At 47.0% G+C, this 27798-nt stretch overlaps 2 protein-coding genes and 3 non-coding genes across 5 annotated transcripts; 1 reads left to right on the forward strand and 4 right to left on the reverse strand.

Annotated features, from left to right (window-relative positions):
- LOC117978849 (U1 spliceosomal RNA) lies at positions 1-164 on the reverse strand. Its single transcript, XR_004669522.1, has one exon. It is a non-coding gene; the product is annotated as a U1 spliceosomal RNA (small nuclear RNA).
- Positions 165-6015: 5851 nt separating this feature from the next.
- LOC117975002 (uncharacterized) lies at positions 6016-10993 on the reverse strand. The gene is made up of 3 exons (XM_034933732.3): positions 10921-10993; positions 7223-7290; positions 6016-7129 (listed from the first exon to the last, which is right to left on the reverse strand). Exons 1-3 carry the CDS (start codon positions 10991-10993, stop codon positions 6602-6604), a joined length of 669 nt encoding a protein of 222 aa, XP_034789623.1. The 3' UTR covers positions 6016-6601.
- TRNAN-GUU (transfer RNA asparagine (anticodon GUU)) lies at positions 6459-6532 on the reverse strand. Its single transcript has one exon. It is a non-coding gene; the product is annotated as a tRNA-Asn (tRNA).
- A 9669-nt stretch (positions 10994-20662) lies between the features above and the next one.
- Positions 20663-20735, reverse strand: TRNAK-CUU (transfer RNA lysine (anticodon CUU)). The gene has a single exon. It is a non-coding gene; the product is annotated as a tRNA-Lys (tRNA).
- A 4768-nt stretch (positions 20736-25503) lies between these two features.
- LOC117978570 (FAM231A/C-like protein) lies at positions 25504-27798 on the forward strand. The gene is made up of 2 exons (XM_063606775.1): positions 25504-25517; positions 27189-27798. Exons 1-2 carry the CDS (start codon positions 25504-25506, stop codon positions 27796-27798), a joined length of 624 nt encoding a protein of 207 aa, XP_063462845.1.

Here is a 27798-nt window from a genome sequence, read left to right on the forward strand (position 1 = left end):
CAGGGGAAAGCGCGAACGCAGTCCCCCACTACCACAAATTATGCAGTCGAGTTTCCCACATTTGGGGAAATCGCAGGGGTCAGCACATCCGGAGTGCAATGGATAAGCCTCGCCCTGGGAAAACCACCTTCGTGATCATGGTATCTCCCCTGCCAGGTAAGTATGACATCTTCTGCCTCTGCCCCGACACAGCCTCATACGCCTCACTCTTTACACACACGGTCACTTGCCCCGCGCACTCCCGAGCCCTTTCCAGCCCTGACACACAGCTGGGATTCTCACTTCCGATCAGCGGTCCTGAACCCGCTCCCAGGGCACGGGAACTCCTTCGTGACGAAGCAGCAAGTGGCGAAGCAGCAGCCTCTGCGCTGCCTCATCTACATAGAAGTCGCCCTGTCCGTGATGTCACCGACAGTGCCTTGCCCAGTCCCCGTCTGCCTTTCTGCCACTCAACCGACCAATCTGCTGCCAGAGTCGCCAAGGGGAAGTGACGTCTGCCTCTCCCTTTTTCCCTCCCGCCCCTGCGTCTGTTCTCTCCTAAAGAAGCTGGTCCTAACCTGTGTTAAGGAGCAACCTTTCGGTGGCCAGATGGAGCCGGGGCATCCTTCTTCAAATAATGGCTTTTAATTCGCAGACTAGAATGTTTCGGATTACAAAAGAAACCGGTTCTCTTCACATCCTTATCCTTGTGATGCAGCATTCCGCTTGCAATTGGAAGCCGTTTAATATCAGAGAGAAACCATATTTATGAAAGTAAAGAGGCTGCTCAGATGACTGCAAACCAGCCTTCCTTACTGGTTTTATCACTGGTAATGTTATAAAGACAGTTGTCCAGTTTCATGAATCTTGTAGGTTTTTTTTTGATTTTTTTTTTTCAAAAATCCGTATTGTAGAAAACTATGCTGCCCCGGAAGAGATGATTGGACACTCTCAAGTGTGGTGCTGGACTTTGTCATCTCTTGCACAGCCATCTCCACACCTTAGTGCTTACCTCATGTTAGTTTTTTATATTCTGCAAAGACGAAACCAAAATAATCCAAATTTGACACAAATACCTGGGCTACATCTTATTTGAGATGTTTAACAAATGTCTGGATCATCTTTTCTTATATATTACGCAGGAAACACTGTGAAGTAAGCAAAGTTGGAATGCCCAAGTCAAAGACCATTTGAATATTTACAAGTAGATTTCAGACAGGAATACTACAGGGTGGTCACAGGATAACAAATTCTAGGCAGCAGATTTACATGACTTGAGGCTGTGGGCTGTTAAGACGCTGAAAAACCAGGGTGTGGACCAAGCTGGCTAAGACTGAGTGGACCCAACGTGGTGCTGGATTTGATGGAGGTTTTACCTAGGCCCTCATTATATGCTCATTAACGTACTAAATCACACACCCGCCAGTGCCATGACAGTTCTGAGACCAGTGTTTGATGTAAAAATGGCACCACAGTTCCAAGAAATCTCCACCTTTACCCAGGAATTTTCGTGAATATTCCAATTCTTGGTTAAAGAAACCCATCAAGATGAAACCCCAGAACCCATTATTCTCTCTCAGGTATGCCCGAGCTCCCCTTTCTTGAGTGTGTACTTTTTGCTTTGCAATAAAGCTCTTCTTTCACTATTTGCTGACTCATCTTTGACTTTGTTCTCACGATGGTGTCAACAGCCTGGACACCACGGCTGGGGTCGAGATCCCACCAGTGTCCAGGGACCTCCCCCAGCCCACCAGTATCAGATTCTATTCCATTGCTCAAATCACAAAACATCGAGTGGAGAGTTCTCCTTGGAGACCATAAAGTAAAGATTCTGTGGCATGGTGGCCAGTTAGGCCACTGGAAGGCATGGCAAAATATTGAAAATGAGGGATTAGGTGACAGTGTAGTAACTGCTGAATACTAAATACTTGATCCAGGCCCCATTCCCTGGAGATTGACAGGGAGACACATTGTCCAGGTAGTAGTGGAGAAATGTTTTCTGGGTATCTGACCAGCCTTTGTGGAAAGAACTGGCACCATCCTGCAGATGTAACCGCCTGATGGGTTCTTCCTGACCAATGTACACAAAAACTCAATTCATGGAGACCATGGCACTGCAGGAAAGAGTTTCATTGACACAGGCCAGCCACGACATGTGGGAGACAGAGTTATTACTCAAACCAATCTCACTGAAGGCTTGGAGGTAAGGGGTTTTTCAAAGATAGTTTGTTGGGGAGGGGGCTAGGGCTTGCGCGGTGCTGATTGTTGGGGATGAAATCACAGGGGCATGGAAAATGGCCCTCCTGCATGGAGTCAGCTTCTGGGTGGGGGCTAAGGAACTGGTTGATTTTTGGGCCAGATGGTGCCATCCAGCAGTCAGAAATGCAAAAGCCTGAAAAGACATCTCAAGAGGCCAATCTTAGGTTCTACAATAGTGATGTTCTTCACAGCAGTAATTGGGGAAGCTCCCAATCTTGTGACTTCTGGAATAATGGCTGGTAATTATTTAACGAGGCATACATCTTAGTAGAAATCAGGCCCCTTTCATCCTTCTAACTTGGTGGCCTTTCATTCATTTTACAGGGGTAATTTAGTTTTGGGGAAGGTTATCATTTAAAGCAGCCTTTTTGGCTGTCCTCAACCTTTTTGTCACCAGGGACTGGTTTCATGGAAGACAATTTTTCCATGGAAGGGGGTGGTGGATGGTTTCCAGATGAAACTGTTCCACCTCAGGTCATCAGGCATCAGTTACAGTCTCATAAGGAGTGCGCAATCTGGATCACTCACATGAGCAGTTCCCAATAGGGTCCGAGCTCCGACGAGCAGCTAATGCTCATGCTGATCTGACAAGAGGCAGAGCTCAGGCGGTAATGCTCGAAAGCCTGCAGCTCACCTCCTGCTGTTCAGCTGGGTTCCTAACAGGCCATGGACCAGTACCTGTCTTATGGCCCTGGGGATTGGGGAGCCCTGATTTAAACTATAAACTCAATTTTTCCCAAAGATAGCTTGGGAGAAATTGCACAGGAATGAGCAAAGACAGCAAGCCTGTGAGGCTAGAACCAAGATGGAGTCAGCCATGTCAGCTTTCTCTTGTTGTCATAATTTTGCAAAGGTAGTTTCTGAGGGGCTGCACTGGACACTTCTTAAAAACATGAGACAGATGTTATTGTATGTACTACAGTAGGCAAGAGAGACCAGCAGAGAACTGGGCTCAACTTCGAATACAGCAGTAGGAGTTGAAGATTATAGCCAATTGGCAAGATAAGAAAGTCAGTGGATGGAAAATTACTAAGAGGAACTTGATTAGCTATCAAAGGTGGTTGCGAGGACTCTTGCTAAACTAGACTCAACAGTATTCTTTCCTAAAACTGGACTTGGCAGGCAAAGAAATAACAGAGAAAAGGGCTCAGAGGAAACTACTAAGGTTTGGTCAAAGACTGGAGTCCTTGTCAACTCTACATTGAAGCTTCTGCAAATAAACAAAGACCAACCAAATGAAAAAAAGCAAAAGCTATTTATTCTGAGCTTGCTATAGCAGGGAGTCAGTCACTGTTATTTGTGTTTTGGCAGAGACTTGAAGGCAGTCATAAAGGTGGGAAAGCTTTTTAAAAAGAAAGGCTTCAGGGGCCGGGCACGGTGGCTCACACATGTAATCTCAGCACTTCGGGAGGCCCAGGTGGGTGGTCACGAGGTCAGGAGATCAAGACCATCCTGACTAACATGGTGAAACCCCATCTCTACTAAAAAATTTACAAACAATTAGCCAGGTGTGGTGGCAGGCACCTGTAGTCCCAGCTACTCTGGAGGCTGAGGCAGGAGAATGGCGTGAACCTGGGAGGCGAATCTTGCAGTGAGCCGAGATTACGCCACTGCACTCTAGCCTGGGTGACAGAGCGAGACTGTGTCTCAAACAAACAAACAAACAAACAAACAAAGAAAAGCTTCAGGTATGCTTGGATTGGAGGCTGTCAGCATGGTGAAGCTGTTGATAGATGAAGAAAATCAAAGTATTTTACCCCAGAATATATTTCTTTGGCATTTTAAGATGGCTGTCAGAGAGCCAGCAAACAGAAGGAACTCTGCAAAACTGTCTTTTGTAGGGGAAATTTACACCTGCAGAGAATCTGCATTAATCCAGCTTTATCTTGTCAGGTTTGAGAAATAAAAATAAGCCCTAGGCCCTACAACCAACTGAATGGACTCCCTCTTGGCTGACAGGACCACAGAGAAACCTCGAAAGCGGTTTCTGGATGTGGCAGGCTAGGAGGTTGGACATGCCACCTCAAAACCCTCCCCTCACTAACTGCCATTATGATGCAGGAGAACAGCAGAGGGAATTGGAAGTTGGATAAAAGGCAGAGTGAGTGAAAGCAGAGAAAGAAGCAAGGTGATGGGGTGAGAGAGCAAGAAGCAAGATATAAGGCAGAAGTTGAGCAGCCAAAACAAAAAGTAAGATTTAAAAAAGCAAGCAAGGCTGGGCACGGTGTCTCATGCCTGTAATCCCAGCACTTTGGGAGGCCAAGGCAGGCAGATCACCTGAGGTCAGGAGTTTGAGACCAGCCTGGCCAACATGGCAAAACCCCATCTCTACTAAAAATACAAAAAATTAGCTGGGCGTGGTGGTGCACTCCTGTACTCCCAGCTACTTGGGAGGCTGAGACAGAAGCATCACTTGAACCCGGGAGGCGGAGGTTGCAGTGAGCCGAGATTGCACCACTACACTCCAGACTGGGCAACAGAGTGAGACTCTGTCTCAAAAAAAAAAAGAAAAAGAAAAGCAAGCCAGGACCCCATGGCTGGCCAGATCCAAACCAGTAAAGGGGCAGTTCCTCAGAGATAGGCATGTGCATTAGAGAAAAAAAGTATCCTTAACATGACTCCATATGATAATCAGCTCATTAAAACTCATGCATATGGACTGCATATCATGCATGTACTTAAAATTATGGGATGGAGGCAATGTGCAAGCACACAAGGGCCAAAATAACTAAGCAACCCACCTATCAATCAAAAGGCAAACACTGGCTAACGATTAGGCATCCTTGTGAAGAGAAGAAAAAAAACACACATAAAAAGACCCAAAGTACACCAAACTAATACTGATCTCACATCCCAGAGGTCAGTCCACTCTCCCCACTCTGAGACTGTTACTGTGCTTAATAAATTTTGCTTTGCTTTGCTGCTTTGTGTGTGTCATGTACAGTTCTTTGTTTGGGACACCAAGAGCCTGGAAGTGCATGGCACCATCTGGCAAGAATTAGGATTGTTTTTCCTAAGGGTTAACAATCCAAGCCTTTAGAGAGACTTGCTTCACTGCTGTTATCAACCAACAGCCTGATGCTTTCCCTCCCTTTTGTGGTTTTGACAAAACAAGCAAGCAGCATTCCCTCCTGATAAGAGACCACCGACCTAGGAATGATTCTGGCCAGACTACAGAGGATGTACAGTGAGGGTTTTCATGTCCATTGCCTCAGATTTTGACGTCAGAGGGCCACAAACTCCACTCTCAGATGATTGCTAACGCCACCATTTTATGAACATGAGCCCCATGGAGAGGCACGCAGCTCAACTGCACATCTGCACATTTTTCCTCTTATAAACATTCATATTGGAATATTATTTGGTACTGCTCCCGTGAAAGATACGTTTGCAGATTTGACTCAGATTAGAAGCATTATACAAGCACTATAATGTAGCAATGGCACATCCAGCTCTCTACACCATAGAAATGTCTGCAGGGTAAACGTTTCCACAATGACCAAAGATATCTGTACAGGACTGGTGACTGCAGCATTCTTTGTAATCCTAAAACTATGAAACTAACGTCATCTCAAAAACATTTTTTCTTTTGAGATGGAGTCTCGTTCTGATGCTCAGGCTGGAGTGCAGCGGTGTGATCTCAGCTCACTGCAGCCTCCACCTCCCAAGTTCAAACGATTCTCCTGCCTCAGCCTCCCGAGTAGCTGGGATTACAGGTGCATGCCACCATGCCTGGCTAACAAAAACATTTTGAAAAGGGTTAAATAAATCATGCATAAACTGAGGAAAAATACTATTTTCAAAAATGATGGAGAGAATCACTTTCATGATGAATGATTCCACTGGTGACATTATTGATAGAGCAATCGGGAAACCCAGGCACATCCTGGAGGTAATACTGGACTCCTATTACTAACATATGAAAAAATGGAGACACGTAAATACTCGTTTAAGCGTATAACGGACTGAATTAGAATTTTATCACATCAGAAGTGGGTTCCTAGGTCTCTGTTTCAGGATTCCTTAGTGACACAGGTGTAAACCCGGCATTTCAGGAGATAGCCGGTTAAGAATCTGGTCGGGGAGGTGGGCGGCCCTTGACAGGGATCAGTCATAAATTAGTGGCTCATAAATTAGTGGCTTGAGACTTCGGGAAGATAAAATCTTCCCCATTTCTCCAGTGGTTGACATTGCGTGAATGCTTCAAAACGTCCAATAAGCGTCCCTGGGTGGGCTCGAACCACCAACCTTTCGGTTAACAGCCGAACGCGCTAACCGATTGCGCCACAGAGACAAGCGCTTCCAACTCTACTGGGCATATAGGAAGGGCGCATTCACTGAACGTCCTCCGTTCCGTCTATTCTCAGGGCCCACCGGGCAGGACCACCGAGCAAGGCCTTGGAAAACCAGAGAGATTAGAGCGGTGAGTCGCGCCGGTCACGTTGGACGCCTGCGCTTTAGGAGATTCCGGAGCCAGAAGAACAGCAGAATTGCCTTCGCTCGCCCTGCCCCTCGCCTGCTTCAGAAGCTTCCAGAAACTCCCTGGTGGGCGACCCAGCCCGAGCTGCCTGGGGCCCCAAAGGAAGCTGAACGCCCTGTGGGCTCCCGGGATGGTTCTTCCCGTTCTTTGCGCCGCCTTCACCCATTGAAGGAGCCTGTGCCCACCCTGCCCAGTCGCTTTCGGGGCCGCTGAGGAGCTTCCGCTGCCATCTTCGGATCCTGTGTTCCGCACGGGGGCTCCACCAGGGCAGGGATGGTGGTGAGGGTCGCTCGTGGGTCCCCTCGGGGGGAGCAGGGTCTGGTACTCACCAGGGCGCATGACTAGGACTTGTGGAATGAATTCATCGTCGCCTTTAGCTTTTAGTCCTTTGAAGAGCCCTGAGAGTGGAAATCAAGAGATTTTTTCCACGGGGAAGTTCTTTTTACAAAGCGTTGATTTCTCGGCACCCGGCAGGGAGGGCGACTGGCAGGGCCTCTGGCGCACCTTCTGCGCGGTGGAGCCGCGGGGGCTCAGCTGGGCGGTGGTCCGGCCGTGGGGTGGTAGGTCAAGAGCTGGGAAAGGAAAAAGCAAAAGCTGGGAAAGAAGCCGGGGAGCGGTGGACCAGACATCCAGACCTCCTGAAAGGCTCATGAAGGGGCACAGGCGGGATCTTCTGGAAGTGAGAATTGTTTTTGTTTGTTTGTTTGTTTGTTTGTTTATTGTAGTAGAATGGGGAAATGGAGAGAGAACCTGAAAGAGCCCCAAACTCGAGGACCTATTGCTCCCCAAGAATAACATCTTCCAGAAGAACTAGACAGAAAACTAGGCGTCTGGGAACTCTGAAATCCTTGGAGGAGTAGCATCATCATGACCCTCTGTGTTCCTTTTGGCAAAGGACTTGCTCCCATTGTTTGCTTGTTCAATTGTCTGTCTGTTAAATAAATAAAACCCTTTTCCTATATCTTTAAAATTACGTTGGTTTTATTATTTTATGATTACAAGTAATGCTGCAGTCATCATTCTTGTACACTCTCATTGGCCACTGGTGTATTTCTGTAGGGTGGAGGCCTGGAGAGTAGTTGTTCCAGCATAGTGTTTACATAGCTTTTATTTCATTCCGTTTTCTTTCCTTTGTTGCTTTATTAGCTATAACCGTTTTCTTATTTCAGAGGCTGCTTTAGGGTTTCCGGGATACATCTTTAATTTATCATAGTCTGCTTTCTAGTGTCATTATGCCTCCCTTTCTGGCCTTTATCCTAATGTTATGTATTTTTACTTTATGCACTATAACCTTTGTGATTCATTATTATTACTTTTATTTATTACGTCAAATATTTTTTGAAAGATTTAAAGTATAAGAAAACGTGTAGTACATGCTTTCGAAATGCCATTTCCAATATTCGTTTCTTTGTGTAGGTCCACATTTTTATCTGGTATCCTTTTGCTTCTGCCTGGAGGACTCAAGATTTCTTGTAGCGTGGGTTGGTGAATTCTTTTAGCTTCCGTATGTTTTTCAATGTCCTTATTTCACTCACAGTTTTGAAATTTTATTTTTGCATAGAATTCTAGGTTAACTTTTTTTCTCTAGGTACTTTAAAAATGTTGCCATTTATGAAGCATTGTCATTTAAAATATCATCTTTCTTTCCTATGTTTGTAAATAGGGCGTAAAGCCGGTTTCTTGTGCTGGTTATACAATTTTCAGAATGTGTATTTAAATTTAAAATATTAAATTGTACTGAAACACTAAAAATATTAATCATGAATGTCCTAGATTCATCTTAAGTTCCAACAGTGCACTTAAAATGTGCCCAACCTGAGGGTCAAACCTACCTGCTAATGTGGAATTTGTGAGACATTCTCAACAGCATTTGCTTTCCCCAGCCTAGTGATTTTCCTCACATCTGAATGTCTTCATTGCAAAAGGAAACGTTTTTCCTTGCAAAAATACTTTAAAATATTCTTACTTCAAGTAGGTGTACTAAAAACAAATTTCTCAGTTGCATCCCTGAAATCCATCGAAAGCCCGGGAGAGACAATCAAGTGCTTCAGGACCAAGAGCTAAACAGGGGAGGACAAAGCGGGGCTTCTTCACTAGGAGTCAAGCCAAAGTCAACTGATTTGGTCTCCAATGGAGAACGGAACTCGGTTCACCAGCAACATGAGGACGCGGCCCAGAGGAGACGGAGTTTCCCTTCATGGTGCCTTCAGATAGGAAATCTAGGATTTTCTTTCTTTCCCTTTGATCTACTTCCAACTCTCCCTTTCTGTTTCTTCAAGACCTTTTTCGGATCCCTGGGTGCGAAGGACCTAAGGGGCCAGTGCCCTTCCCTACCGGTCCCTCCTTGACTGGGTGTCTTCGGAGCCCAAGCTCACCCAGAACGTTACTGCCCGCTGCAGACAGTGAGAGGACCAAGGAGGGTGGTGGGTGCAGTGGGAACCACAGAGTCACCGTGCACCTGCGCCCGTGGGCTCCTAGCAAATTGAATAAATGCCCCCTGAAGCTTCTCTGCAGGTCAGAGGGAAGGGGAGGGTGGCTGCCGACCCGGCGGGAGAAGCTTCAAGAAGCGTCGGGAGGACCTGGCCCTGCCCCTGGGCCTTGAAGACAGGCCTGGCCAGGCTGATTTTGATGGGTAGGCCCAAAGAAAAGGTTTGAGGGCGGCCCAAACCCCGACCCCGAGATTAAGGCTCTTAAGTGTCTGACGGTTTTGAGAATCGTCAGTAGAATCGATCCTGCCTGTATCAGGAGACTCCTTTGCCAAAATTCAGAGACCAAGAAAGAGAAAGATTGGGCAGATCAAAATCTGTAATTAACCAAACAGGAAACATAAGTTTTCTGACAAATTGAATATGTGCTGTGAGAAAAAGACTAGCCTCAAGGAGAACTTGGTTTTTTGGCTTGAGTGTAGGGAAGAATGGAGTTGCCACCAACAATGGTGCATTGAAATGGCAGGTGCATCAGGCTGTAGATGTGAAGGAATTAAAAATATTTTACCCCAAACTACATTTCTTTGACATATTTTGAGATGTCTGTTCAGAAAGCCAGCTGCAGAAGTAGCCCTGCAAAGTTGTCTTTTGTTGGGGAGATTTGCATCTGTAGGGAATCTGCATTGATACAGCCAAGTCTTTCCTTGTCCAGATCTAGGAAAGATGAACTGAGAGTCTGACACCTGTAAAGGTCTGAAAGAAACTTTTAGGGTTTATTCTCTCTGAGAGCTACTACCTGTAAGGTTTCATTTACATATTAAGACCACCTTTGCTAGCCGAGCCTCATTTTCTCTCCCTGCCATCACTTATCTTGTCCATAATAAATGGATATACCTCTGACTCATTGCACCTGGTTTTGGCCATGCTTTGAGCCCTCATTCATTCTGTTACCTCAAGATGGTATATAAGCTTCTGCATCCCATTGTGGGTAGGGGAGGGTAATCACTCTGTGACTCTCCCCATGCACATGTTAGTACATTTTATGCCTTTTCTCCAATTAATCTGCCTTTTGTGACTTGATTTTTGAGTGAACCTTCAGAGAGTTAAGAGGGAGGGTTTCCATTGGCCCCTACAGTTTAGGAGCTGTAAGCAGGATAGGAAAGCTCTGCTCTTCTGGAAGTTGCAGTGAAGAACCCAGGATCTGATCAGCTGTCATAAGGGTAAGAATTTTTTTACCAGCCAGGCTCCTGGCCTCCTTCTCTGTGTGGAATCTCATCAAGTGGATGGTAAAAATCACTGTTTGTTTCTTTTCCCTCTCCAAAATCTTGCTTAATTGGAGAAAAGGATTTGTGTGACTAGTCTTGGGTGTAGTGACTCTGGTGTGCTTTTTGGTACTTTGTGGTACCAATTCCTACTGTTTAATCCCTTTCTTCCCAGAAATTGTCTGTTCCTTTGTCTTTGTCTCTATGTGTTATTCTGTCATAAAAGGGGGTACTGGTTGAGGTTCCTTCTCATCTTATTTTATGTCCTTGAGAGCTTGACTTGTGACCAAGTGGGAGCGCTTTCTCTTGGTTTCCACTATCTGGAAAGAGGCGGTAACTTTCATATCATACTAGGTGGCCTCTGAAAATGGCTGGGAACCCCAGCACACTTTTTGTTCTGACCATGTCAAGCTCTTGGGGTTTGTCTTAAGAAGTCGCATCCCTTTGAGGCTTTTGTCCTCTCAATTCTTGTTGCCTGGTTAGTTCTAGGAAAGCTCAATCCCAAGAGGCCTACCTGGTATCACGGATTCACAGGTCTGTGACTGGAAGTCCCCATAAATTTGTGGGTTGCTGGAGGCAAACATCATCCTTACCCATCTGTGGTCTACTCCTTGCATTGAACTTTTTTCTTGCAGGGGAATCTTTGGGATTGCCTCTTCTTTGCCCTTCCCAGAAGGTTAACCTGGAAAATGACATCCTGGGTTTTCCAGAAAGGGGCTATTTGGTTGAATTGCTATTGCAATAATTACACCATTGGAAATTCTAATTGCCAATGGCCTGAAGATGGATCCCTTAAATTAGACACCTGAATTAAAAAAAAAAGATTTTAGAGATCTCTTATTTTAACAGTTCATAGGAAGATCAAATTAAAACAAACACACATAGTAGTGTCATGGCTACCCTTAAAAATTCTCTTGACAATATTATGTGTGTTGTGTAGGGAAAAAAATTCTCTTGACTAAATTAAAGAACAAAATTTGACCCAAAACAAAGTTAAAATTCTTCATAAGCTCAAACTGCCTGCTCTGGATCCCTTCCAGGATGCACAATAAAGTCTGCTCTACCTTGCAGTTCAGTGCTTAAAGTGCTGCGTTTTGCTGCCATAGCCTGGGTTCAATTTCCAGTCAGGAAACCAGTTTATTTTGGCTTGATATTTGTGTGACTTTTGACTTTTTGGAATGCCCATTTATTGATCCTTTTCCCCTTCACGGGCAGCTTTTGTTTGTTTATTAATACAGAGTCTCACTCTATCACCCAGGCTGGAGTGCAGTGGCGAGATCTTGGCTTACTACAACCTCCGCCTCCCAGGTTCAAGTGATTCTCCCACCTTGGTCTCTCAGGTAGCTGGGATTACAGTCACCCACCACCACGCCTGGTTAATTTTTGTATTTTTAATAGAGACAGGGTTTTGCCATGTTGGCCAGGCTGGTCTTGAGCTCCTGACCTCAAGTGATCTGCCTGTCTCAGCCACCCAAAGTGTTGGGATTATAGGTATGAGCCATCCCTCCTGGTTGTTGGCAGCTTTTGATTTCCTGTCCTTCCTGCTTCCAAAGTTTCTGATGAGAAATCTGTTGATAATCTTATTAAAGATTTCTTGCATGTGACCAGTTGCTTTTCTCTTACCAATTTAAAGATTCTCTGTCTTTGACTTTTGAAAGTTTGATTATAATGTGTTTTGGTGTAGGTCTCTTTAAGTTTATCTTACTTGGAGTTTGTTATGCTACTGTGGTTGTATTCATGTCTTTCATGAAATTTGGGAAGCTTTCAGCCATGATTTCTTCAAATATTCTCTCTTGCCCTTCTCTCCCTCTTCTTTAGAAATTCCACAATGCAAGGCTGGGAGCGGTAGCTCATGCCTGTAATCCCAGCATTTTGGGAGGCCGAGGCGGGAGGATCACCTGAGGTCAGGAGTTTGAGACCAGCCTGACCAACATGGAGAAATGCCGTCTCTACTAAAAATACAAAATTAGCCAGGCATGGTGGTGCATGCCTGCAATCCCAGCTACTCGGGAGGCTGAGGTGGGAGAATTGCTTGAAACCAGGAGGCAGAGGTTGCGGTGAGCTGAGATAGCGCCATTGCATTCCAGTCTGGGCAGCAAAAATGAAACTCCTTCCCCCCTCCCACCCCCCAAAACAACAACAACAAAAAAGAAATTCCACAATGTACATGGTGGTCCACTTGATGGTCACTTAGGCTCTGTTCACTTTTCTTCAATGTTATTTTATTTCTGTTCCTCAACCTGGATGATTTCCATTGCCTTATCTTCAGGTTCGCTGATTGTTTCTTCTGCCTGCTCAGTTTTCTTCAAATTTGACTTTGAATCCATCTAGTTAATTTTTTACCAAAGCAGCAACTATTTTGGAAAAGCCTCCTTCATATTGCAGCCATTGGACATGATAATACATGGGATGTGCTGCCATTTGTTGAGAATCATGTGAAAATTAAGCTTCTGCCCCATCACACTAAAGTTCCAGCCCTGAGTCCCCACGGTTTTCTCCCTAGGCTAAGATAGAAAGGAAGAACATGAAATGTGCAGAAAGCATTCTCTTAAGCAAACATGTATAACTTGCCTAAATTGTAATTATTTCCTGGAACAGGATGCACCTCTAACCTCTACAGGCAGATCATAGATTCCATTGTCCAGCTGTATAATGAATTCTTCTTCTCAGAGAAGAATACCAGAGATTCTCCCTGGCTTGCCTGAATCAAATTTCCAGAAGTAAGCGGTGAAAGGCCACAATATGAAGTCTCTCAGACGAGTTCCTTCTCTTGTCACACCCCACAGTAGAAACAAAAGAGGACGGGGAGGCCAGAGCTGCTCAAAGCCTTATAACCCACAATTCTCATAGTTATTCTCAACTTAGAGAGGGCTGCTTTCTAGATGCTCCCCCTCCAGGCCTGCAGACTGCCAGGCTCCAGGAATAAGTAGCTCTGAGAAGTCTACTATTTAGCTGCGAGCCACACTCCACTATTGCAAATTGGAGAAAGGAAGGACAAACTTAAAAGGTGAAAAGATTTAAGAGAACAACATGGTGAAACCCCATCTCTACTAAAAATACAAAAATTAGCCGGGCGTGATGGCATGCGCCTATAGGCCCAGCTACTCAGGAGGCCGAGGCAGGAGAGTCATTTGAACCCAGGAGGCGGAGGTTGCAGTGAGCCAAGATTGTGCCACTGCACACTAGCCTGGGTGACAGAGCAAGACTCCATCTCCAAAAAAAGAAAAAAGAAAGAAAGAAAGATTTAAGAGAACAATTATTTTAATTGAATACATTTTGTCAAGATTAACTCAACTTTCCCCTAGAGTACTGAAAGAATAAGCAATCATAATTTAGATTCTAAGTTACTGGTCTTTGAGAAAGTGTGAAAACCAAAAAGGTGCCACAAGCCAAAAAAGGAGCAAAAGTCCTAATTTTCAAACTGATGAAAATAAAGTACTAAAAAATGGAAATCATCATAGTTCATCTTGGTCCTCGGCAAAATACAAATGTATCGATTCAAATTATAATATCTTAGCTACCCTATTGTGCGTAGCTCTTACCACTGAGGAGAAAAACCAAACCCAAACAAAAGTGTGTTCAAGTTGGCAAAAATGTTTACAAACCTGCAAAATCTCTTCAGCCTATCCCTTAAACTCCAGACTTGGTATTTATTAAGTTCTGCTGTGTACAATACCCACCTTAATATCCATTCTTGCACAAGTTCTGTTAGGTATAAGCCAAGATGACATGAGATTGTTTTTTTTTTTTACCCTGTCATGCCTATGTTTGCTTTTGCTTCCGAAGACCCTTCTGAGTAAGGACTATCCTCAGACTACTGGAGTCATTTAGTCACAAGCTTGCCTGAGGCTCAGAGCTGGCAATACCTGGGAGTTTATGTCAATCCCACAGCACCCAGCAACCCTGCCTGCAAAATATTGACCCATGATTGACAGGTGCAGGTGTATGAAAGCCCAGCTCCTTGACTTGAGGGGTGCCTTTGTGGTGAATTAGGTTTGGGAAAAGGGAATCCAGAAGCCAACTTTGTAAAAATGCAGATAGATAAATAGAAAGAAATCTTTGCCTTGGAAGTCCAGTTGAGAAAGAGAGGGATTTACTTGAGACTCTGAAAACAGAGACTAAAATCTTTACCTTCTCATGGGAAAGAAGCCTATGGTGAAAGAGAAACAAAGAGAAAGGTAGGAAATAGGATGGGTCTACTCAGTAGCTTTAAACCACTCTGTCATATTATAAAGCCTGGTGAGGTTTTAACTAACACAAGTGCCTGGACTCTACACATAGAGATTCTGATTTAAATGCTTCCAGGTGGGTGGAAGCCACTAGTAGTCTTAAAAAGCTCCCAAGTAATTTTACCATGTAGCTAGAGATGAAAAGGACAATCTATCTACTAGAATCTCAAGTAACCAGTATTGAAGTGCCCCAAATGTGCAGCTACCTCATAGAAAAGGCTTAACACCACCCATTGATGGAATTTGCCTTCATCTCTCCGTGGTCTTGTCTGCATAGCATGGAAATAGAGAAGAGATAAAGAGGTAGATGGAGAGATTGGACCTGTAATTTGCCTATGTAGAGCAGTTTCTCAAACTTTTCTGACCACAGGATGCAGTGAGAAATATACAATTCTTTGTGATCAGTTTTTCTTTTCTTTTTTTGAGACGGAGTCTTGCCCTTTTGCCCAGATTGGAGTGCATTGGTGTGATCTTGGCTCACTGCAAGCCCCGCCCTCCCGGGTTCACACCATTCTCCTGCCTTAGCGTCCTGAGTAGCTGGGACTACAGGCACCCACCACCATGCCCAGCTAATTTTTTTTTTTTGTATTTTTAGTAGAGACGGGGTTTCACCGTGTTAGCCAGGATGGTCTCAATCTCCTCACCGCGTGATCTGCCTGCCTCGGCCTCCCAAAGTGCTGGGATTACAGGAATGAGCCACTGAGCCTCTCCTGTGATCAGTTTTTAGAAAATCTTTTACTATGTGTAATCCACCCTACCTAGAATTTAAATAAAGCCTGTAGTAATAAGCAGTCCACTATATTGATTTCACAACCCCTAAGTGGTTCAGAATTGCAATTAGAAAATTTTTACTTTTGGCCAGGTGTGGTGGCTGGAGCCTGTAATCCCAGCACTTTGGGAAGATCACTTGAGGTTGGGAGTTTGAGACCAGCCTGACCAACATGGAGGAACCCCGTCTCTACTAAAAAAAAAAAAAAAAAAATTATCTGGGCGTGGTGGTGCATGCCTGTAATCACACCTACTTGGGAGGCTGAGGCAGGAGAATTGCTTGAACCCCAGGGGGTGGAGGTTGTGGTGAGCTGAGGTTGCACCATTGCACTCCAGCCTGGGAAACAAGAGTGAAACTGTCTAAAAAAAAAAAAGAAAGAAAAGAAATAAATTTTTACTTTTGCTCAGCCTTTTTATCAAGCAAAATCCCAAAAGAACATTTAGTATAAACATCTTTCTGTGAATCCTTATTTCTGTCCCAGCCACCATGACCCAATAATCTCTAGAGCCTGTTAGCGTTCTCCAGATTGAAGCCTTCCCTCAAGCTGCTCCTAAACTCTCTGATGTAGGGGAAAAGGTTTGAGGCCGCAATTCTCATCCCAGGTTTTTCACCTACAGGTCATATGGCCTCAGCCTCTTGACACCATTGTCTCCTTACGGCTAAAGATGGAACTGTACTTGGGTGGTATCTGAGCACCCTGTTGGCTTTGACATTCTAGGGCTCTTCCCTTGGCACCACTCTCTTATTTAAAAGGAATAGGATGTGGACTTAGGAGGGTTATTTCTCTGCAAACTATCCTCTCTTTCTTATGACAAGCTATTTCTGAATGTGCACATTTGAGGCTAAGCAAATCCCTTCCTGGGAGGTTGAAAGACCCTTATTTCTCTCCAGAGGAGTATTATGAAGAGTCAATTGATGCTGAGGAGGTGGTAGAGACCTAGCGAACTCATCTGCAGTGGCTTTGAGCAAGGCTCTTAGAATCATAAGGTGGGTGGGGTCCTGTGTCCTACACCACAGGCCAGCTAGTTCATTTCAGGAGACTTTTTTTTCAATCTATTATTACTATCTTCTTCTAGACTGTAGTTCACTACTGGAGATTATCCACTTAGTTGCACTCAGTTTGCACCTGGCCTGTATCACCACTCAGCTCTCACTCCAGCCTCAGGTATCAGCAAGACCTCACCAAAGATTATTGTTTAATTGTATGTGTGTGTGTGTTTGTTTGTTTTGGGTAACAACTAATGTTGGAACTATGAAAAGCTTTTCTCTACTTTTAACAAAGCTTAGTCACAAACAGTTCCCCAGTTGATGAGAAAAACTAAAACAACAGAACAATTGAAAGTCTGAATCTGCAAGTTCATCTCTGAGAACCGAATTTTACAGCCACTCCAGATTTGTACTCCAAATGGATAGTTTGATTGTAGAAATCACATCCCTTCAGTGATAACTGCCCAAGAGACAGTGATGCCTACATTCATAGATAATCCCCTTTCCCCCATCCTGTATATAACTGGAGTCAACAGCAGCTGGAGGAAAATGGCAAGAACTTGGAATCAAGATTATGTTAGAATAACAGTGCTGTAGACAGTTTATCAGCTCTTCAGCATATGCCCATTTTCCTTGAAGGATGAGCCTTTAGAAACCTCTGACAATAAAGTTTATTTTACATCCATTCCCTTGCCTATGATTTTTTCATACAAATCACAATTATTAAACTTTCTTGCTCCAGCTAAAAGCAGGAAACTCAATCATGAGTGTGTTCACTAAATATATACCACAGAATGATAACAACCAGTCTGAATGCATCACTTGATTCCAAAATTAAATGTTAGCCCTCAGGGGTGCAACTACATGTATCTCCAACTCTGGAAGCCACAGGCAACATATTCCTGTTTCCTTGCAGGGAAACAGATCTATAAGCAGGGCGGCAGTCTCACACATGTACATTCCTGGGAAACCCAAGGAAACAATGATAGTGACGCAGGGCAGGCAAGCTCCTAAACTGAAAGAGTTTTGCTAATGTCGCGATTGGCTTCCTATGTTATTTGAAGACTGAGATCTCCATGAGGAGTGAAGATAGGTAATGCCTAAGGCTGAGGCATGACCTCACTGGGTCACCTTAGCTGTGAAGTGAGGTCAGTTGTCACCTTGCAAACCTTTTGGTAATCCAAATCTTGGAATGATTTCTTTAAGAATTTAGACACTTCCAGTACTTTTCCTGTCCTTGTGGGGAAAGCTTCTATCCACCTGTTGAAAGTGTCTATAAATACTAGCAAATCTTGTAGTCCCCTGTAAGGTGGCATCTGGGTTAAGTCTGTCTGCCAGTCTTCACCATGGTATGCTCCTTGGTGTTGTACAGGTTTAAGCAGGGATCGGGGTATGGGGTGGCTTCCTGAGTGGTAACCCTTTTTATAGTTTGGAACAGTCCCTTCCCCAAGAATATTTAGGAAACTAATTTGAATGGAAAATCCTTTCCCAAATGTGAGGAATCATGAAAATGTTTAATTATTTCCCATCTGTCAGCCTCAGGAATAGTTTGTTCTTTTCTACCAACCATCCAGATGGGTCTCCCTGGAAGCCTTTTACTCAGTCCCTTTAATTTCCTTAGGGGTATAGTATGGTGTCACTGACACGGATGCAGTACCTGGTAGTAGCGCAGCAGCCTGAAATACCAGGGTTTCCTTAGCTGTGGCCTTAGCTGCTCTTTCCACCAGGGAATTTCCTCTAATAATAAAAGTGTCTCCCTTCTGGTGTCCCCTGCAGTGAATAATTGTTATTTCTTTGGGAGTTGGACAGCATCTAAAAGTTCCAAGATCTGAGTAAAGTTGTATGGGGCATCCCTTGGCTTTTGATAGTCCTCTTTCCTTCCCTATGGCTGCATGAGCATGGAGCACCAGGAGCCCACATTTAGAGTCAGTCAACACATTGACTCTTGAGGGTTTTGGTTTTCTTCTTCTTTTTTTGAAACGGAGTCTTGCTGTGTCGCCCAGGCTGGAGTGCAGTGGCATGATCTCAGCTCACTACAATCTCAGCTCACTGCAAACTCAGGGATTCTCATGCCCCAGCCTCCCAAGTAGCTGGGATTACAGGCGCCCCCCAGCACATCTGGCTAATTTTTGTATTTTTAATAGAGACGGGGTTTCGCCATGTTGGCTAGGCTGGTCTCGAACTCCCAACCTCAGGTGATCCACCCACCTTGGCCTCCCAAAGTGCTGGGATTACAGGGGTGAGCCACCGTGCCCATCTTAAGTCTTTTCATGGTTGGAAGGCCCTAATTAGAGCAGCTAATTCTGCTTTTTGAGCAGAAGTCTGAGAAGGTAAATCCTTGGCCTCAATGACTTCTTGTTGGCTAAGCTTCCTTTCTTACTCCCTCATGAATATAGCTATTTCCATCTCTAAACCACTCAACATTTGGGTTAGACAAGAGCTTGTCTTCAAGGTTGGGCCTTCTAGAGTAGAGCTCTTCCGTGGTTTCCACACAGGAGTCAATGAGTTGGGGATCTGTTTCTTGAGACGTGAGGTGCAGCAACAGAGTAGCAGGGTTTAAAAATCAGCATACTTTCAGGGTAACATCTGGGCTGTCAAGCAGAAGGGTCTGATATTTAAATAACTGGCCCCCTGTTAGCCATTGGTGTACTTTTGCCTCTAGGACCCTCTGTACTGTACTTCATGGGGTGGCAGGGGGTGGGGGTGGGGGTGGGGTGGTATGGCCTGTAATTGTTGTCCCAAGGTAAACTTAGTGGTTCTTCTAACAACAGAGTGATGGTAGCCACAGATCTCAAGCTTCCTGGTCACCCAGCTGCCACCTGGTCTAGCTGTTTAGAGAAATAAGCCACTGGTCCAAAGTAATTCCTCAGCCTTTGAGTTAGAACATCCAAAGCTGTCCCTTGTTATTCATCCACATACAGGGTGAAAGGTTTTTCTAAGTTCGAGAGTCCTGAGGCAAGGGATGTCCCTGGCTTTTCTTTTAAGGCTAAGAATGCCTTTTGACAGGTTCCAAGCTCCGCCTCCTGGGTTCACACCATTCTCCTGCCTCAGCCTCCTGAGTAGCTGGGACTACAGGCGCCCACCACCACAGCCAGCTAATTTTTTGTATTCTTAGTAGAGATGGGGTTTCACTGTGTTAGCCAGGATGGTCTGGATCTCCTGACCTCCTGATCCACCCGCCTCGGCCTCCCAAATTGCTGGGATTACAGACGTGAGCCACCGCACCCGGCCAACAATTTTTTTTTTTCTTTAATGAACAGAGCATCAGTGAATGATACTGCAAGTTTAAGACACCTAATAGACAAGTTAAAGGAGTCCTCTAGGCAGAAGGAAACTGACACCAGATGAAAATCTGGATGAAAAAAAAAAAGACACTAGAAATGACATCTACAAAGGCAAATATATAATTTTAACATCTGACTGTTTAGCCGGGCACGATGGCTCACGCCTGGAATCCTGGCACTTTGGGAGGCCGAGGAAGGCGGATCACTTGAGGTCAGGAGTTCGAGACCAGCCTGGCCAATATGGTGAACCTTCCTCTCTACGAAAAATTCAAAAATTAGTCAGATGTGGTGGCCCAAGCCTGTAATCTCTGCTACTCAGGAGTCTGAGTCAGGAGAATGACTCGAACCCAGAAAGCAGAGGTTGCAGTAAGCCAAGACTGTGCCACTGCCCTCCAGCCTGTCCAATAGAGTAAGACTCGTCTTAAAAACACCACCACCACCAACAACAAAAAAACAAAAACAAACAAACAAAAACACATCTGACTCTTGAAACAAAAGTAACAGAGATGGATTGTAATGTTTCTAACAGGTTTAAAGTAAAAAGCATGACAATAGCATAAAGGCAGGGAGAGGAGTCATGTGAAGAGGTATGATGCCACTTGAAGACAGACTGTGATGGGTTAATTTTTGTGGAAAGCAAGGCAGAATTTTTGAAGTTTGTTTCTTCAAATACTTTGTTTCCCATACATGCAAGCTAGTTTGTGCTGCAGAGATCTTATTTTCTAGGAGGCTCGGAGGGGGACCTTCTGCTGTCTGTCCTCATGGGATGCACAAGCCACAAGGAAACAGTCTTTCACTTTTAAATACAGTGATAGGTCTGAGGAGATAGATACAACTGCAATTTTTTTTTTTTAATGAGATGGGATTCTCACTGGTCTTGAACTTCTGAGCTCCGTGGAGGCTTCCCCTACGTCGGCCTATCAAAGCGTTGAGAATTAATAGGCGTGAGACACTGCACCCGGCCACAACCACCAACATTTAAAACCACATCCCTGGGTGGTCTCGAAACACCACTTTCCGGTTAAGAGCCGAACGCGCTAACCGACTGCGCCACAGAGACAACCACTATTGCTTACTTTCATCTCTATATACATTAAGCAATCACTAAACCCTAGGGGTTGCCATTCGCTTTCTGCGGGACAACTGTGCAGACTACAAAGCTTCGGAAAACCGGAGAGGCTGAGTCGACTAATCGTCTTGCTGCACGTTAGAAACGCGTGCATTGCGTGACTCTGAAGCCAGAAGGGCGGCCGAATGGCCTTCACCCTGCGTTCACCCTCGCCTGCTTCAGAAGCCAGTGCCTCTGGAAATGCCTGGATCTGCGACCCCAGCCTGAGCCACGTGGGGCCCAAGGGAAGCTGAACTCCCCGACGGCTCTCATGGTAGCTCTTTCTGTTTTTTTGCGCCGCCTTCAGGCAATCATCTGTTCCGCTTGCTCTCCCTTCACTCAACTTGGCTTCAGTAGATGGGGTCGGTGGGGCGGGAGCGGGAAAGAGGCAGGGGAGTGAAAAGGGAAAACGTGAAAAGGAGGAGGGAGAAGCAGGGGAGACCAGGACTAGACAATGGGACAGCCCAGGATGCCCGTGCAGAGGGCACCGGCTGGATGCAGAGAAGATGGGTGGGACATGTATCAGAATGGAGAGGGGGAAATGGGGAGAAGATGTGAGAGAAAATCACAAGAACCTGTAGCTGCCCAAGAATAAAGAAGTAAAAATCGCATAATGTTTTTACATTAATAAAAATAAAATCGGGGGACCAGGGGCAGTGGCTCACGCCTGTAATCCCAGCACTTGGGGAGGCCGAGGTGGGTGGATCACTCACTTGAAGTCAGGAGTTCGAGACCAGCCGGGCCAACATGGTGAAAGCCCGTCTCTACTACAAATACAAAAATTAGCTGGGCGTGGTGGTGCACGCTTGTAGTCTCAGCTACTCAGGAGGCTGAGGCAGGAGAATCGCTTGAACCTAAGAGGCGGAGGTAGCAGTGAGCCGAGATCGTGCTGCTGCCCTCCAGCCTGGGCGACAAAGCGATATTCTGTCTCTCAAAAATATATATAAATAAATAATAGAGGGGTGAGGAAGCAAAACGATGGGCAGTAGGTGTGGGGCGCCTTGGGATTCTCTAGTGGTTAGTAGTCTGCGTTGTGCCTGCAGCAACCTCTGTTCTAATCCGAATCCTGGTACAGTCAGACTCTATCTTGGACCCACTGGGGCGAACCCACGTGTCTTTTGGTTTGCTTTTGATTCCTGCACCAGCTGAGGCCTTTATCTGCAGCCAGAAAGCCGGAAAGCAGGGTTTACCCCTGGCCCCACAGCGCCATACTGTCTGGGGAAAAGAAGGAAACCCAAGAGTACACAAACAGTGGCCCAAAGAGAAACCTTCCAAGTGCTCTATGCCTCACCGTTTAGCAGAAAATATCAAGAAACTCTCAACCTAGCTGGTCTGTAGCTTCCACGAATGAAATAATGTATTTATTGCAGTCTTTCTGGTTGAGATATTTCAAATATTTGGTGGAGCTTTTAATGAGAGAGAGACACTCTCGAGTGTGGAAGAAAAAATGAGGGGATGTGAAGATGAGGCGACTTTAGGACAGAAAAAAAAAAGAGACAAGGAAGCCATGTAAACGTTTTCGGGTGGGCGTGAGGCGTTGTCAGTCTTGAACCCCGTTATGTCAGGTAAAGAGCGCAGCCTCTTCTACCACAAACACCGTTTCCCACATGGAGGAAATCACAGGGATCAGCAACTCTAGAGTGAGATGAAGAAGCTTCACTCTGGGAGAACCCCCCTCGTGACCACGGTCTCTCCCCTACCAGGTAAGTGGAAATGAGCACATGGCCTGCAGGGACAGCACAGCCTCCTCGCCCTGGCCGGTCGCTCAGGGTCACCACCCTCCCCACTGCCGCCCCTCGCCATTCTTCCAAACCACTCTCCACCAAAGATTCCAACGACAGTCACCCCACAAGACAACCCAGGCCGCCTCTCAGCAGCGGCTCCCGCCCCGCAGCCACCGCGCCCTCTCACCCCACCGCGGTTCTGCACACCGCCTCTGCCGAGTCTGTGCACGTCACCTCCCTGGCTCCCGCTCTCCCCTGAGCTTACAGTGGACTCGGGGTTCTTCCGAACCCCTCTTGGGAGTACTGAATGGAAAAGGGGGAGCGTCCGCAAGTGCTTGGTAGAGTGTAGACGTCGTGGGATTTGACTGTGGTACCATCGCTTCGACGTCCTAGTGCTGATTTTTCCACCTGCCTTCTGCTTAGGGCACCGGCAGCAGTTTTCCATCTGTGCCTACTCCACCTGCTGTCCTTGTTGGGTCAGCGAACATCGCCTCCCTCTACCGCTCAATCAGCAAACGGGACCGCCCTCGAGGACCTCACCGGCTGCTTACCCCCCTAACAAATTCGCGGGCATCGCCTCCGGTCGCCTCTTCCCAAGGCCTAAGGAGCGCTTTCGCTGGAAAACGGAGGTGAGGAGGCTCCGCTGACTGGCTGGTGCCCGTGTCCGGGGCTGCCACAAACGCCACGACTTGGCTTGGCCTCTCTCTTAGTTATTCGCAGCTCAGCGCGATAGGCGTCTCTGGGGTGGCGACGGGAAAGAGTGTGGGCTTATTGGGTGCAGCTCCATGGGGGCTGGCATCTCTGCCGGGCTGTGTACACCGGAGCGAGACGCTCCATCACTCTCTAAAGCTGCTTCCGCGGATGACGGACACGGAGATAAATAGGAACGGTGTGTCGTGAGAGGTGGTCCACCAGGACTTGCCCTCCTTCGCCCGGCTTTGCCCCTCGCTGCGGAGACTGTTGTGCTTCTGGCCCTTGGAGCAGGCCGGCTGACAGCGTAGTGAAGGAAGATTCCTGCGGGAGGGCGGCCAGTGTAAAACAATTCCCTGACCGGGAATCGAATCCTAGCCACTAGACCACCAGGGACACACAGGAGGGAGCTTTCTCTCCCTTCTTCCGTCAGAAGCGACAGCTTCCCTGAGCTCTGGGAGGACTTGGGCCTTGTGAGGGTCGCTCTTTGCTCCTGGAGTCTCTCACAAGGCCATTCCCTCCCTGCTTTCTTCAAAAAAAGAGCCTGCAGGCGACACACCGAGGGCTCCGCGAGGGACACCGAGGCCACGAGTCCCGAGTCCTGGAGCGAGTTGCAGCGACCCGGCCGCAGCTCACCACTGGACTAGAGATGCGCCTTTGCGAGGCGGCAGCAAGTGACCAGCCGGTCGTGGGTCGCCAGGTCCGGAGCCGCGCACCAGGTTGCCAGGAGGAGGCGGGAGCGCGGAGGCGCCCGGGGTGAGACGGGGGCACCCTCTGCATCATAAAGGACCCAGACGCCAGCACCCTCAACGTCATAAGGAATCCGACGGATGCGGAAACCGAGACGGGCTGGATGGGAAACTCTTTCCAGGAAGGCTCCGGGGCCCTCAGCTGGTCTCCGACCTTCCCCAGCAACCTGTGACACCTGCCATTTTCCCATCTTAGGCGATGGCAATGCCACCCTTCCGTTTGCTTCGGGCAAAACTTCGAGAGTTCCCTCTGACGCTGGAGACTTTTCCTCAGATCCAAGAGCCAACTGGTCATCAATTCGTGATTTCCCATCGGCTAAGTGCGTGGGCATTGAGCTACACGCGAGTCTCTCCACCTCTGCGGAATGGCTACTTCGGGGTAGGGGAGGGGCCCTCCAGTGGATTGTAAGGTGTTTAGCAGCAGCCGTCGCCTCCGCTGACTAGATACATGCCAGGGGGTTAACATTCTCCCTCCCCGCTTCCCCCATTCGTGACCTAGTGTCCCAGCGGGGATGGGAGAGGCGTGTAAGAGCGAAGTTGCCCCCTCTTGAGAACCATTGATGCGCGTTGTCCTGCTCTGAGCTTGTGCAGAGGACTCTCCAGATGAAGGCTGAGGGGTCGATCCAGCTTGAGACCCCCTCGCTCCCCCGCACAGTCGGACCTTAGGATTGGAGGCTTTTAACATCTCTACGTCATGAGATTCGAAACCTTTAGGTCTTTTCTTCCGTTCTGTCCTCCAAATCGGCCTCTTCCGAGCCTGTTGACCAGGGCCAGCCAGGCAGAGGGCTGGGTTCGCTCAACGAGGCTCCTCTCGGCCCTCCTGGAGCTTCAGGCCTCTTTCGGTTGCAGAGAAGCTTTATGGGCCACTTCCTTCGGCATCCCCGGGGGCAGGTGCGCGGTGCCCCTGGAAGAAGAGGGTTTGACCGCGGTTCTCGACCCCCGGCGCCCAACTTCCACCTCGGTGCGCGCGCTCTTCCAGGCTCCTGCTGGTCCCACTCGCCGGGAGTTAGGTCTCGGGTCAGCCTGAGTTCCCGAGACGCCCAGGCCCGGAAGGACACGTAGGGGAAACCAGCTGCTCTCTTTGGTCTTGTCCGCAACGGACCCCTTTCTGCCGGGAAAGAAAGGCGGCGAGTCCTGTCCTGTTGGGTAGGCGGAAGAGAGATCAAAGGGAAGACAAGAAAAATCCTGGAGGTTTCCGGATCTAAAGTTACCATGAAGTCGACCTAACCTCCTCTGGAGGTCCTCCCAGTCCTCCCGTGGCTGGCGATGGTGAATCGAGTTTCCGTCTCCAGTTTGCCAAGGCGGACAAAGCCGACACAATGGGCCTGTCCACTATCTTCTTTCATATACACAAAATGTCAGCTTTTCCTGTTTCTAACTGGCAACATCCCGCCTGATGACCAGCTTAGCAAATTAGAGACTCTCCATGGGATTCCATCTGTGTCTTAGTTCGGGCTTCTCTAACACTGTACCATACATAAACTGGGTGGCTGATTCACAACAGAAATTGATTTCTCACAGTTCCGGAGGTTGGAAGTCCGAGATCAAGGTGCCGACATGGTAGGGTTATGGTGAGGACCTTTGTTCTGGTTGTAGACTGCCACCTTCTCATTGTATCCTCAGGGGGCAGAAAGAGGGCGAGAGAGCTCCCCAGGGTCCCTTTTATAAGGGCATTAGTCCCATTCAGACTAATGGGACTAAATCCAGACTCTGTGCTGAGTGTTGTGGAGTTTTTGCATGTTCATCCTCCCCGCAGGCAACTGGAGATGTATTGTCCCCAGAGGGTACAATAGAGAATCTTCCGTCACAAGTCAGCAACCAGCATATGTGAGTGACAGCATGTGTCCCACTCAGAAATGAGAGTGTATTAGTCCTTTTTCATGCTGCTGACAAATACATCACAGAGTCCAGGACCAAAAAGAGGTTTAATTGGACTTACATTTCCATATGACTGGGGAGGCCTCAGAATCATGGCGGGAGGCAAAAGGCACTTCTTACAAGGCAGCAGCAAGAGAAAATGAGGAAGAAGCCAAAGCAGAAACCCCTGAGAAACCCAGCAGATAGTGAGACTTACTGGCTATCAGGAGAATAGCACAGGAAAGACCCGCCCCCATGATTCAATTACCTCCTCCTAAGTCCCTCCCACAACACATGGGAATTCTGGGAGATACAATTCAAGTTGAGATTTGGGTGAGGGCACGGCCAAACCATATCAGAAAGGAATGAAGTGACAGCATATCCTGATGTGTGTGATGGTTTCATGAGTTATTATCTATTTCAAAATTTATTGCAATGTGTGAAAAAGAACAAAGACTTGTACTATCTGACTTTAAGGCTTCCTATAAGCTATTAGACACAAGGCATCAGGAGTGACAAACAGATAAACAGCCTGAGTTAAAAGACCTGAAATTGATCCACAGCTATATGGTAAACAAATGGGGTTTCAATAAAAGAAAATAAATCATTTCAATTAATGAACTTCTATATGGAGGTGGGGGAGACCAACAATGTTATTCTTCCTCACACTACACACAAAAGTAATTTCAGCCGCATTAGACACCAAAATTGAAAAGTTAAAGATATAAAGCATTTCAAGGATACTTTGTGACTTGTTGGCAGGCAAAGATTAGCCTACCAACAAGCAGGACACAGAAAAAATACATATAGAAGAAAGACATGATAAATGAGACTTCATCAACATTAGCCACACCTTCTCATGAAAAGATACCACTAAGAAAGCGAAAAGGCAAGCAAGACACAGACAGAGAGAAAATAGCCACAAAACGTGTCTGACCTCCACACCCTGCAATTATAATTATAGCGGTCTGATACACTGCACCCAGTTTCTGCTGGAGTATTTTCTGGGTGTCTCTAATGAGTAAGAGAGGGCCCCATGGGATATTCCTTCATTTCCCAGATGAATAGTGGGAAAGACTCCACATTGACCAACCTTGGGGGCCTGAAAACCCAGGTCCTCAAGGAGGATAGAGTATACCTGGACCCTGACCCAGACCCCTGGATGGGCTGTGCCAAGAGACCCAGCAAGGGAAGGGATTTCCTCCTGCCTCAGGTTCTCTGTTCTTCTGTGGTTAGACCACCTGAACCCAACTCCTTCCCCAAGCACTAGAGATGGGCTTTTCCAAGGGCTGGGGATCTGGCTGTCCTGAGGACAGCTGAGCAAGGGGGTCGAGGAGGAGCTTGGGTTGTGGAGGAGAGGAAACCGGGTAAGATGCGTGAAGCAGTTGGCTATACCAGGCACAGAGAGGACCCGCTGAGACCCAAGAGCCTGCATGTGAAGCCAGGCCTTGGGCCACCTTGTCCATCAAGGGGGTGCCTACTTCGGTGGTGTCTTCAAAGGGACTGTGGAAAGAGAGGCCTTCAGCCCATACCTCTGAATGCTTTTCCACCACAGCATGCCCTGTGGCCTTTATCCTGCTGGTGTGGAACAGTCAGACGCCTGCAGGGCTGCAGAGCCTCTGTACTGAGCGGCATCCCAGCCTGAGTGCCAGAGCTCAGAGGGCAGGCCCCCGAGCAAGCAGAGAGGAGGGCACCTTTTGGACAGAATGTGTGGGACAAGAGCGATGGCTCATCCGTTCAGGTTCCTCACAAAATGAGAGTCAGGAAGATCAGGGCGCAGGCCTGATTTCCCAGGCAGGGCTGAAAGCAGACAACCGGAGGGAGAGCAGCACCTGGGCCAATGAGGTAGAAGACAGAAGACCACGGTGTACTCCTGCCCTCAACCTCACCCCCTCCCACCCACATCCTCCACACTCCCTGACCACCTTCCTCAGAAGTGTAATAGGAATCCAGATTCCCCCTGGCCTGGTTGCTGCAGGAGGCACAGTAGCCTGA

Source organism: Pan paniscus, chromosome 1 (genome assembly GCF_029289425.2).
Source record: "Pan paniscus chromosome 1, NHGRI_mPanPan1-v2.0_pri, whole genome shotgun sequence".
NCBI lineage: Eukaryota > Metazoa > Chordata > Mammalia > Primates > Hominidae > Pan > Pan paniscus.

What these genes read in the sequence shown, in the direction of transcription:
- LOC117975002 (XM_034933732.3), bottom strand. Translation starts at nt 10,993, where the DNA reads ATGATGTTTGCCTCCAGCAACCCACAAATTTATGGGGACTTCCAGTCA. An exon ending in CTGTGAATCCGTGATACCAG is followed by an intron (nt 7,291 to 10,920) that starts GTAGGCCTCTTG and finishes TTCCTTTCCCAG; the next exon opens with CTCTTGACCTACCACCCCAC. An exon ending in GCGGCTCCACCGCGCAGAAG is followed by an intron (nt 7,130 to 7,222) that starts GTGCGCCAGAGG and finishes AAAATCTCTTGA; the next exon opens with TTTCCACTCTCAGGGCTCTT.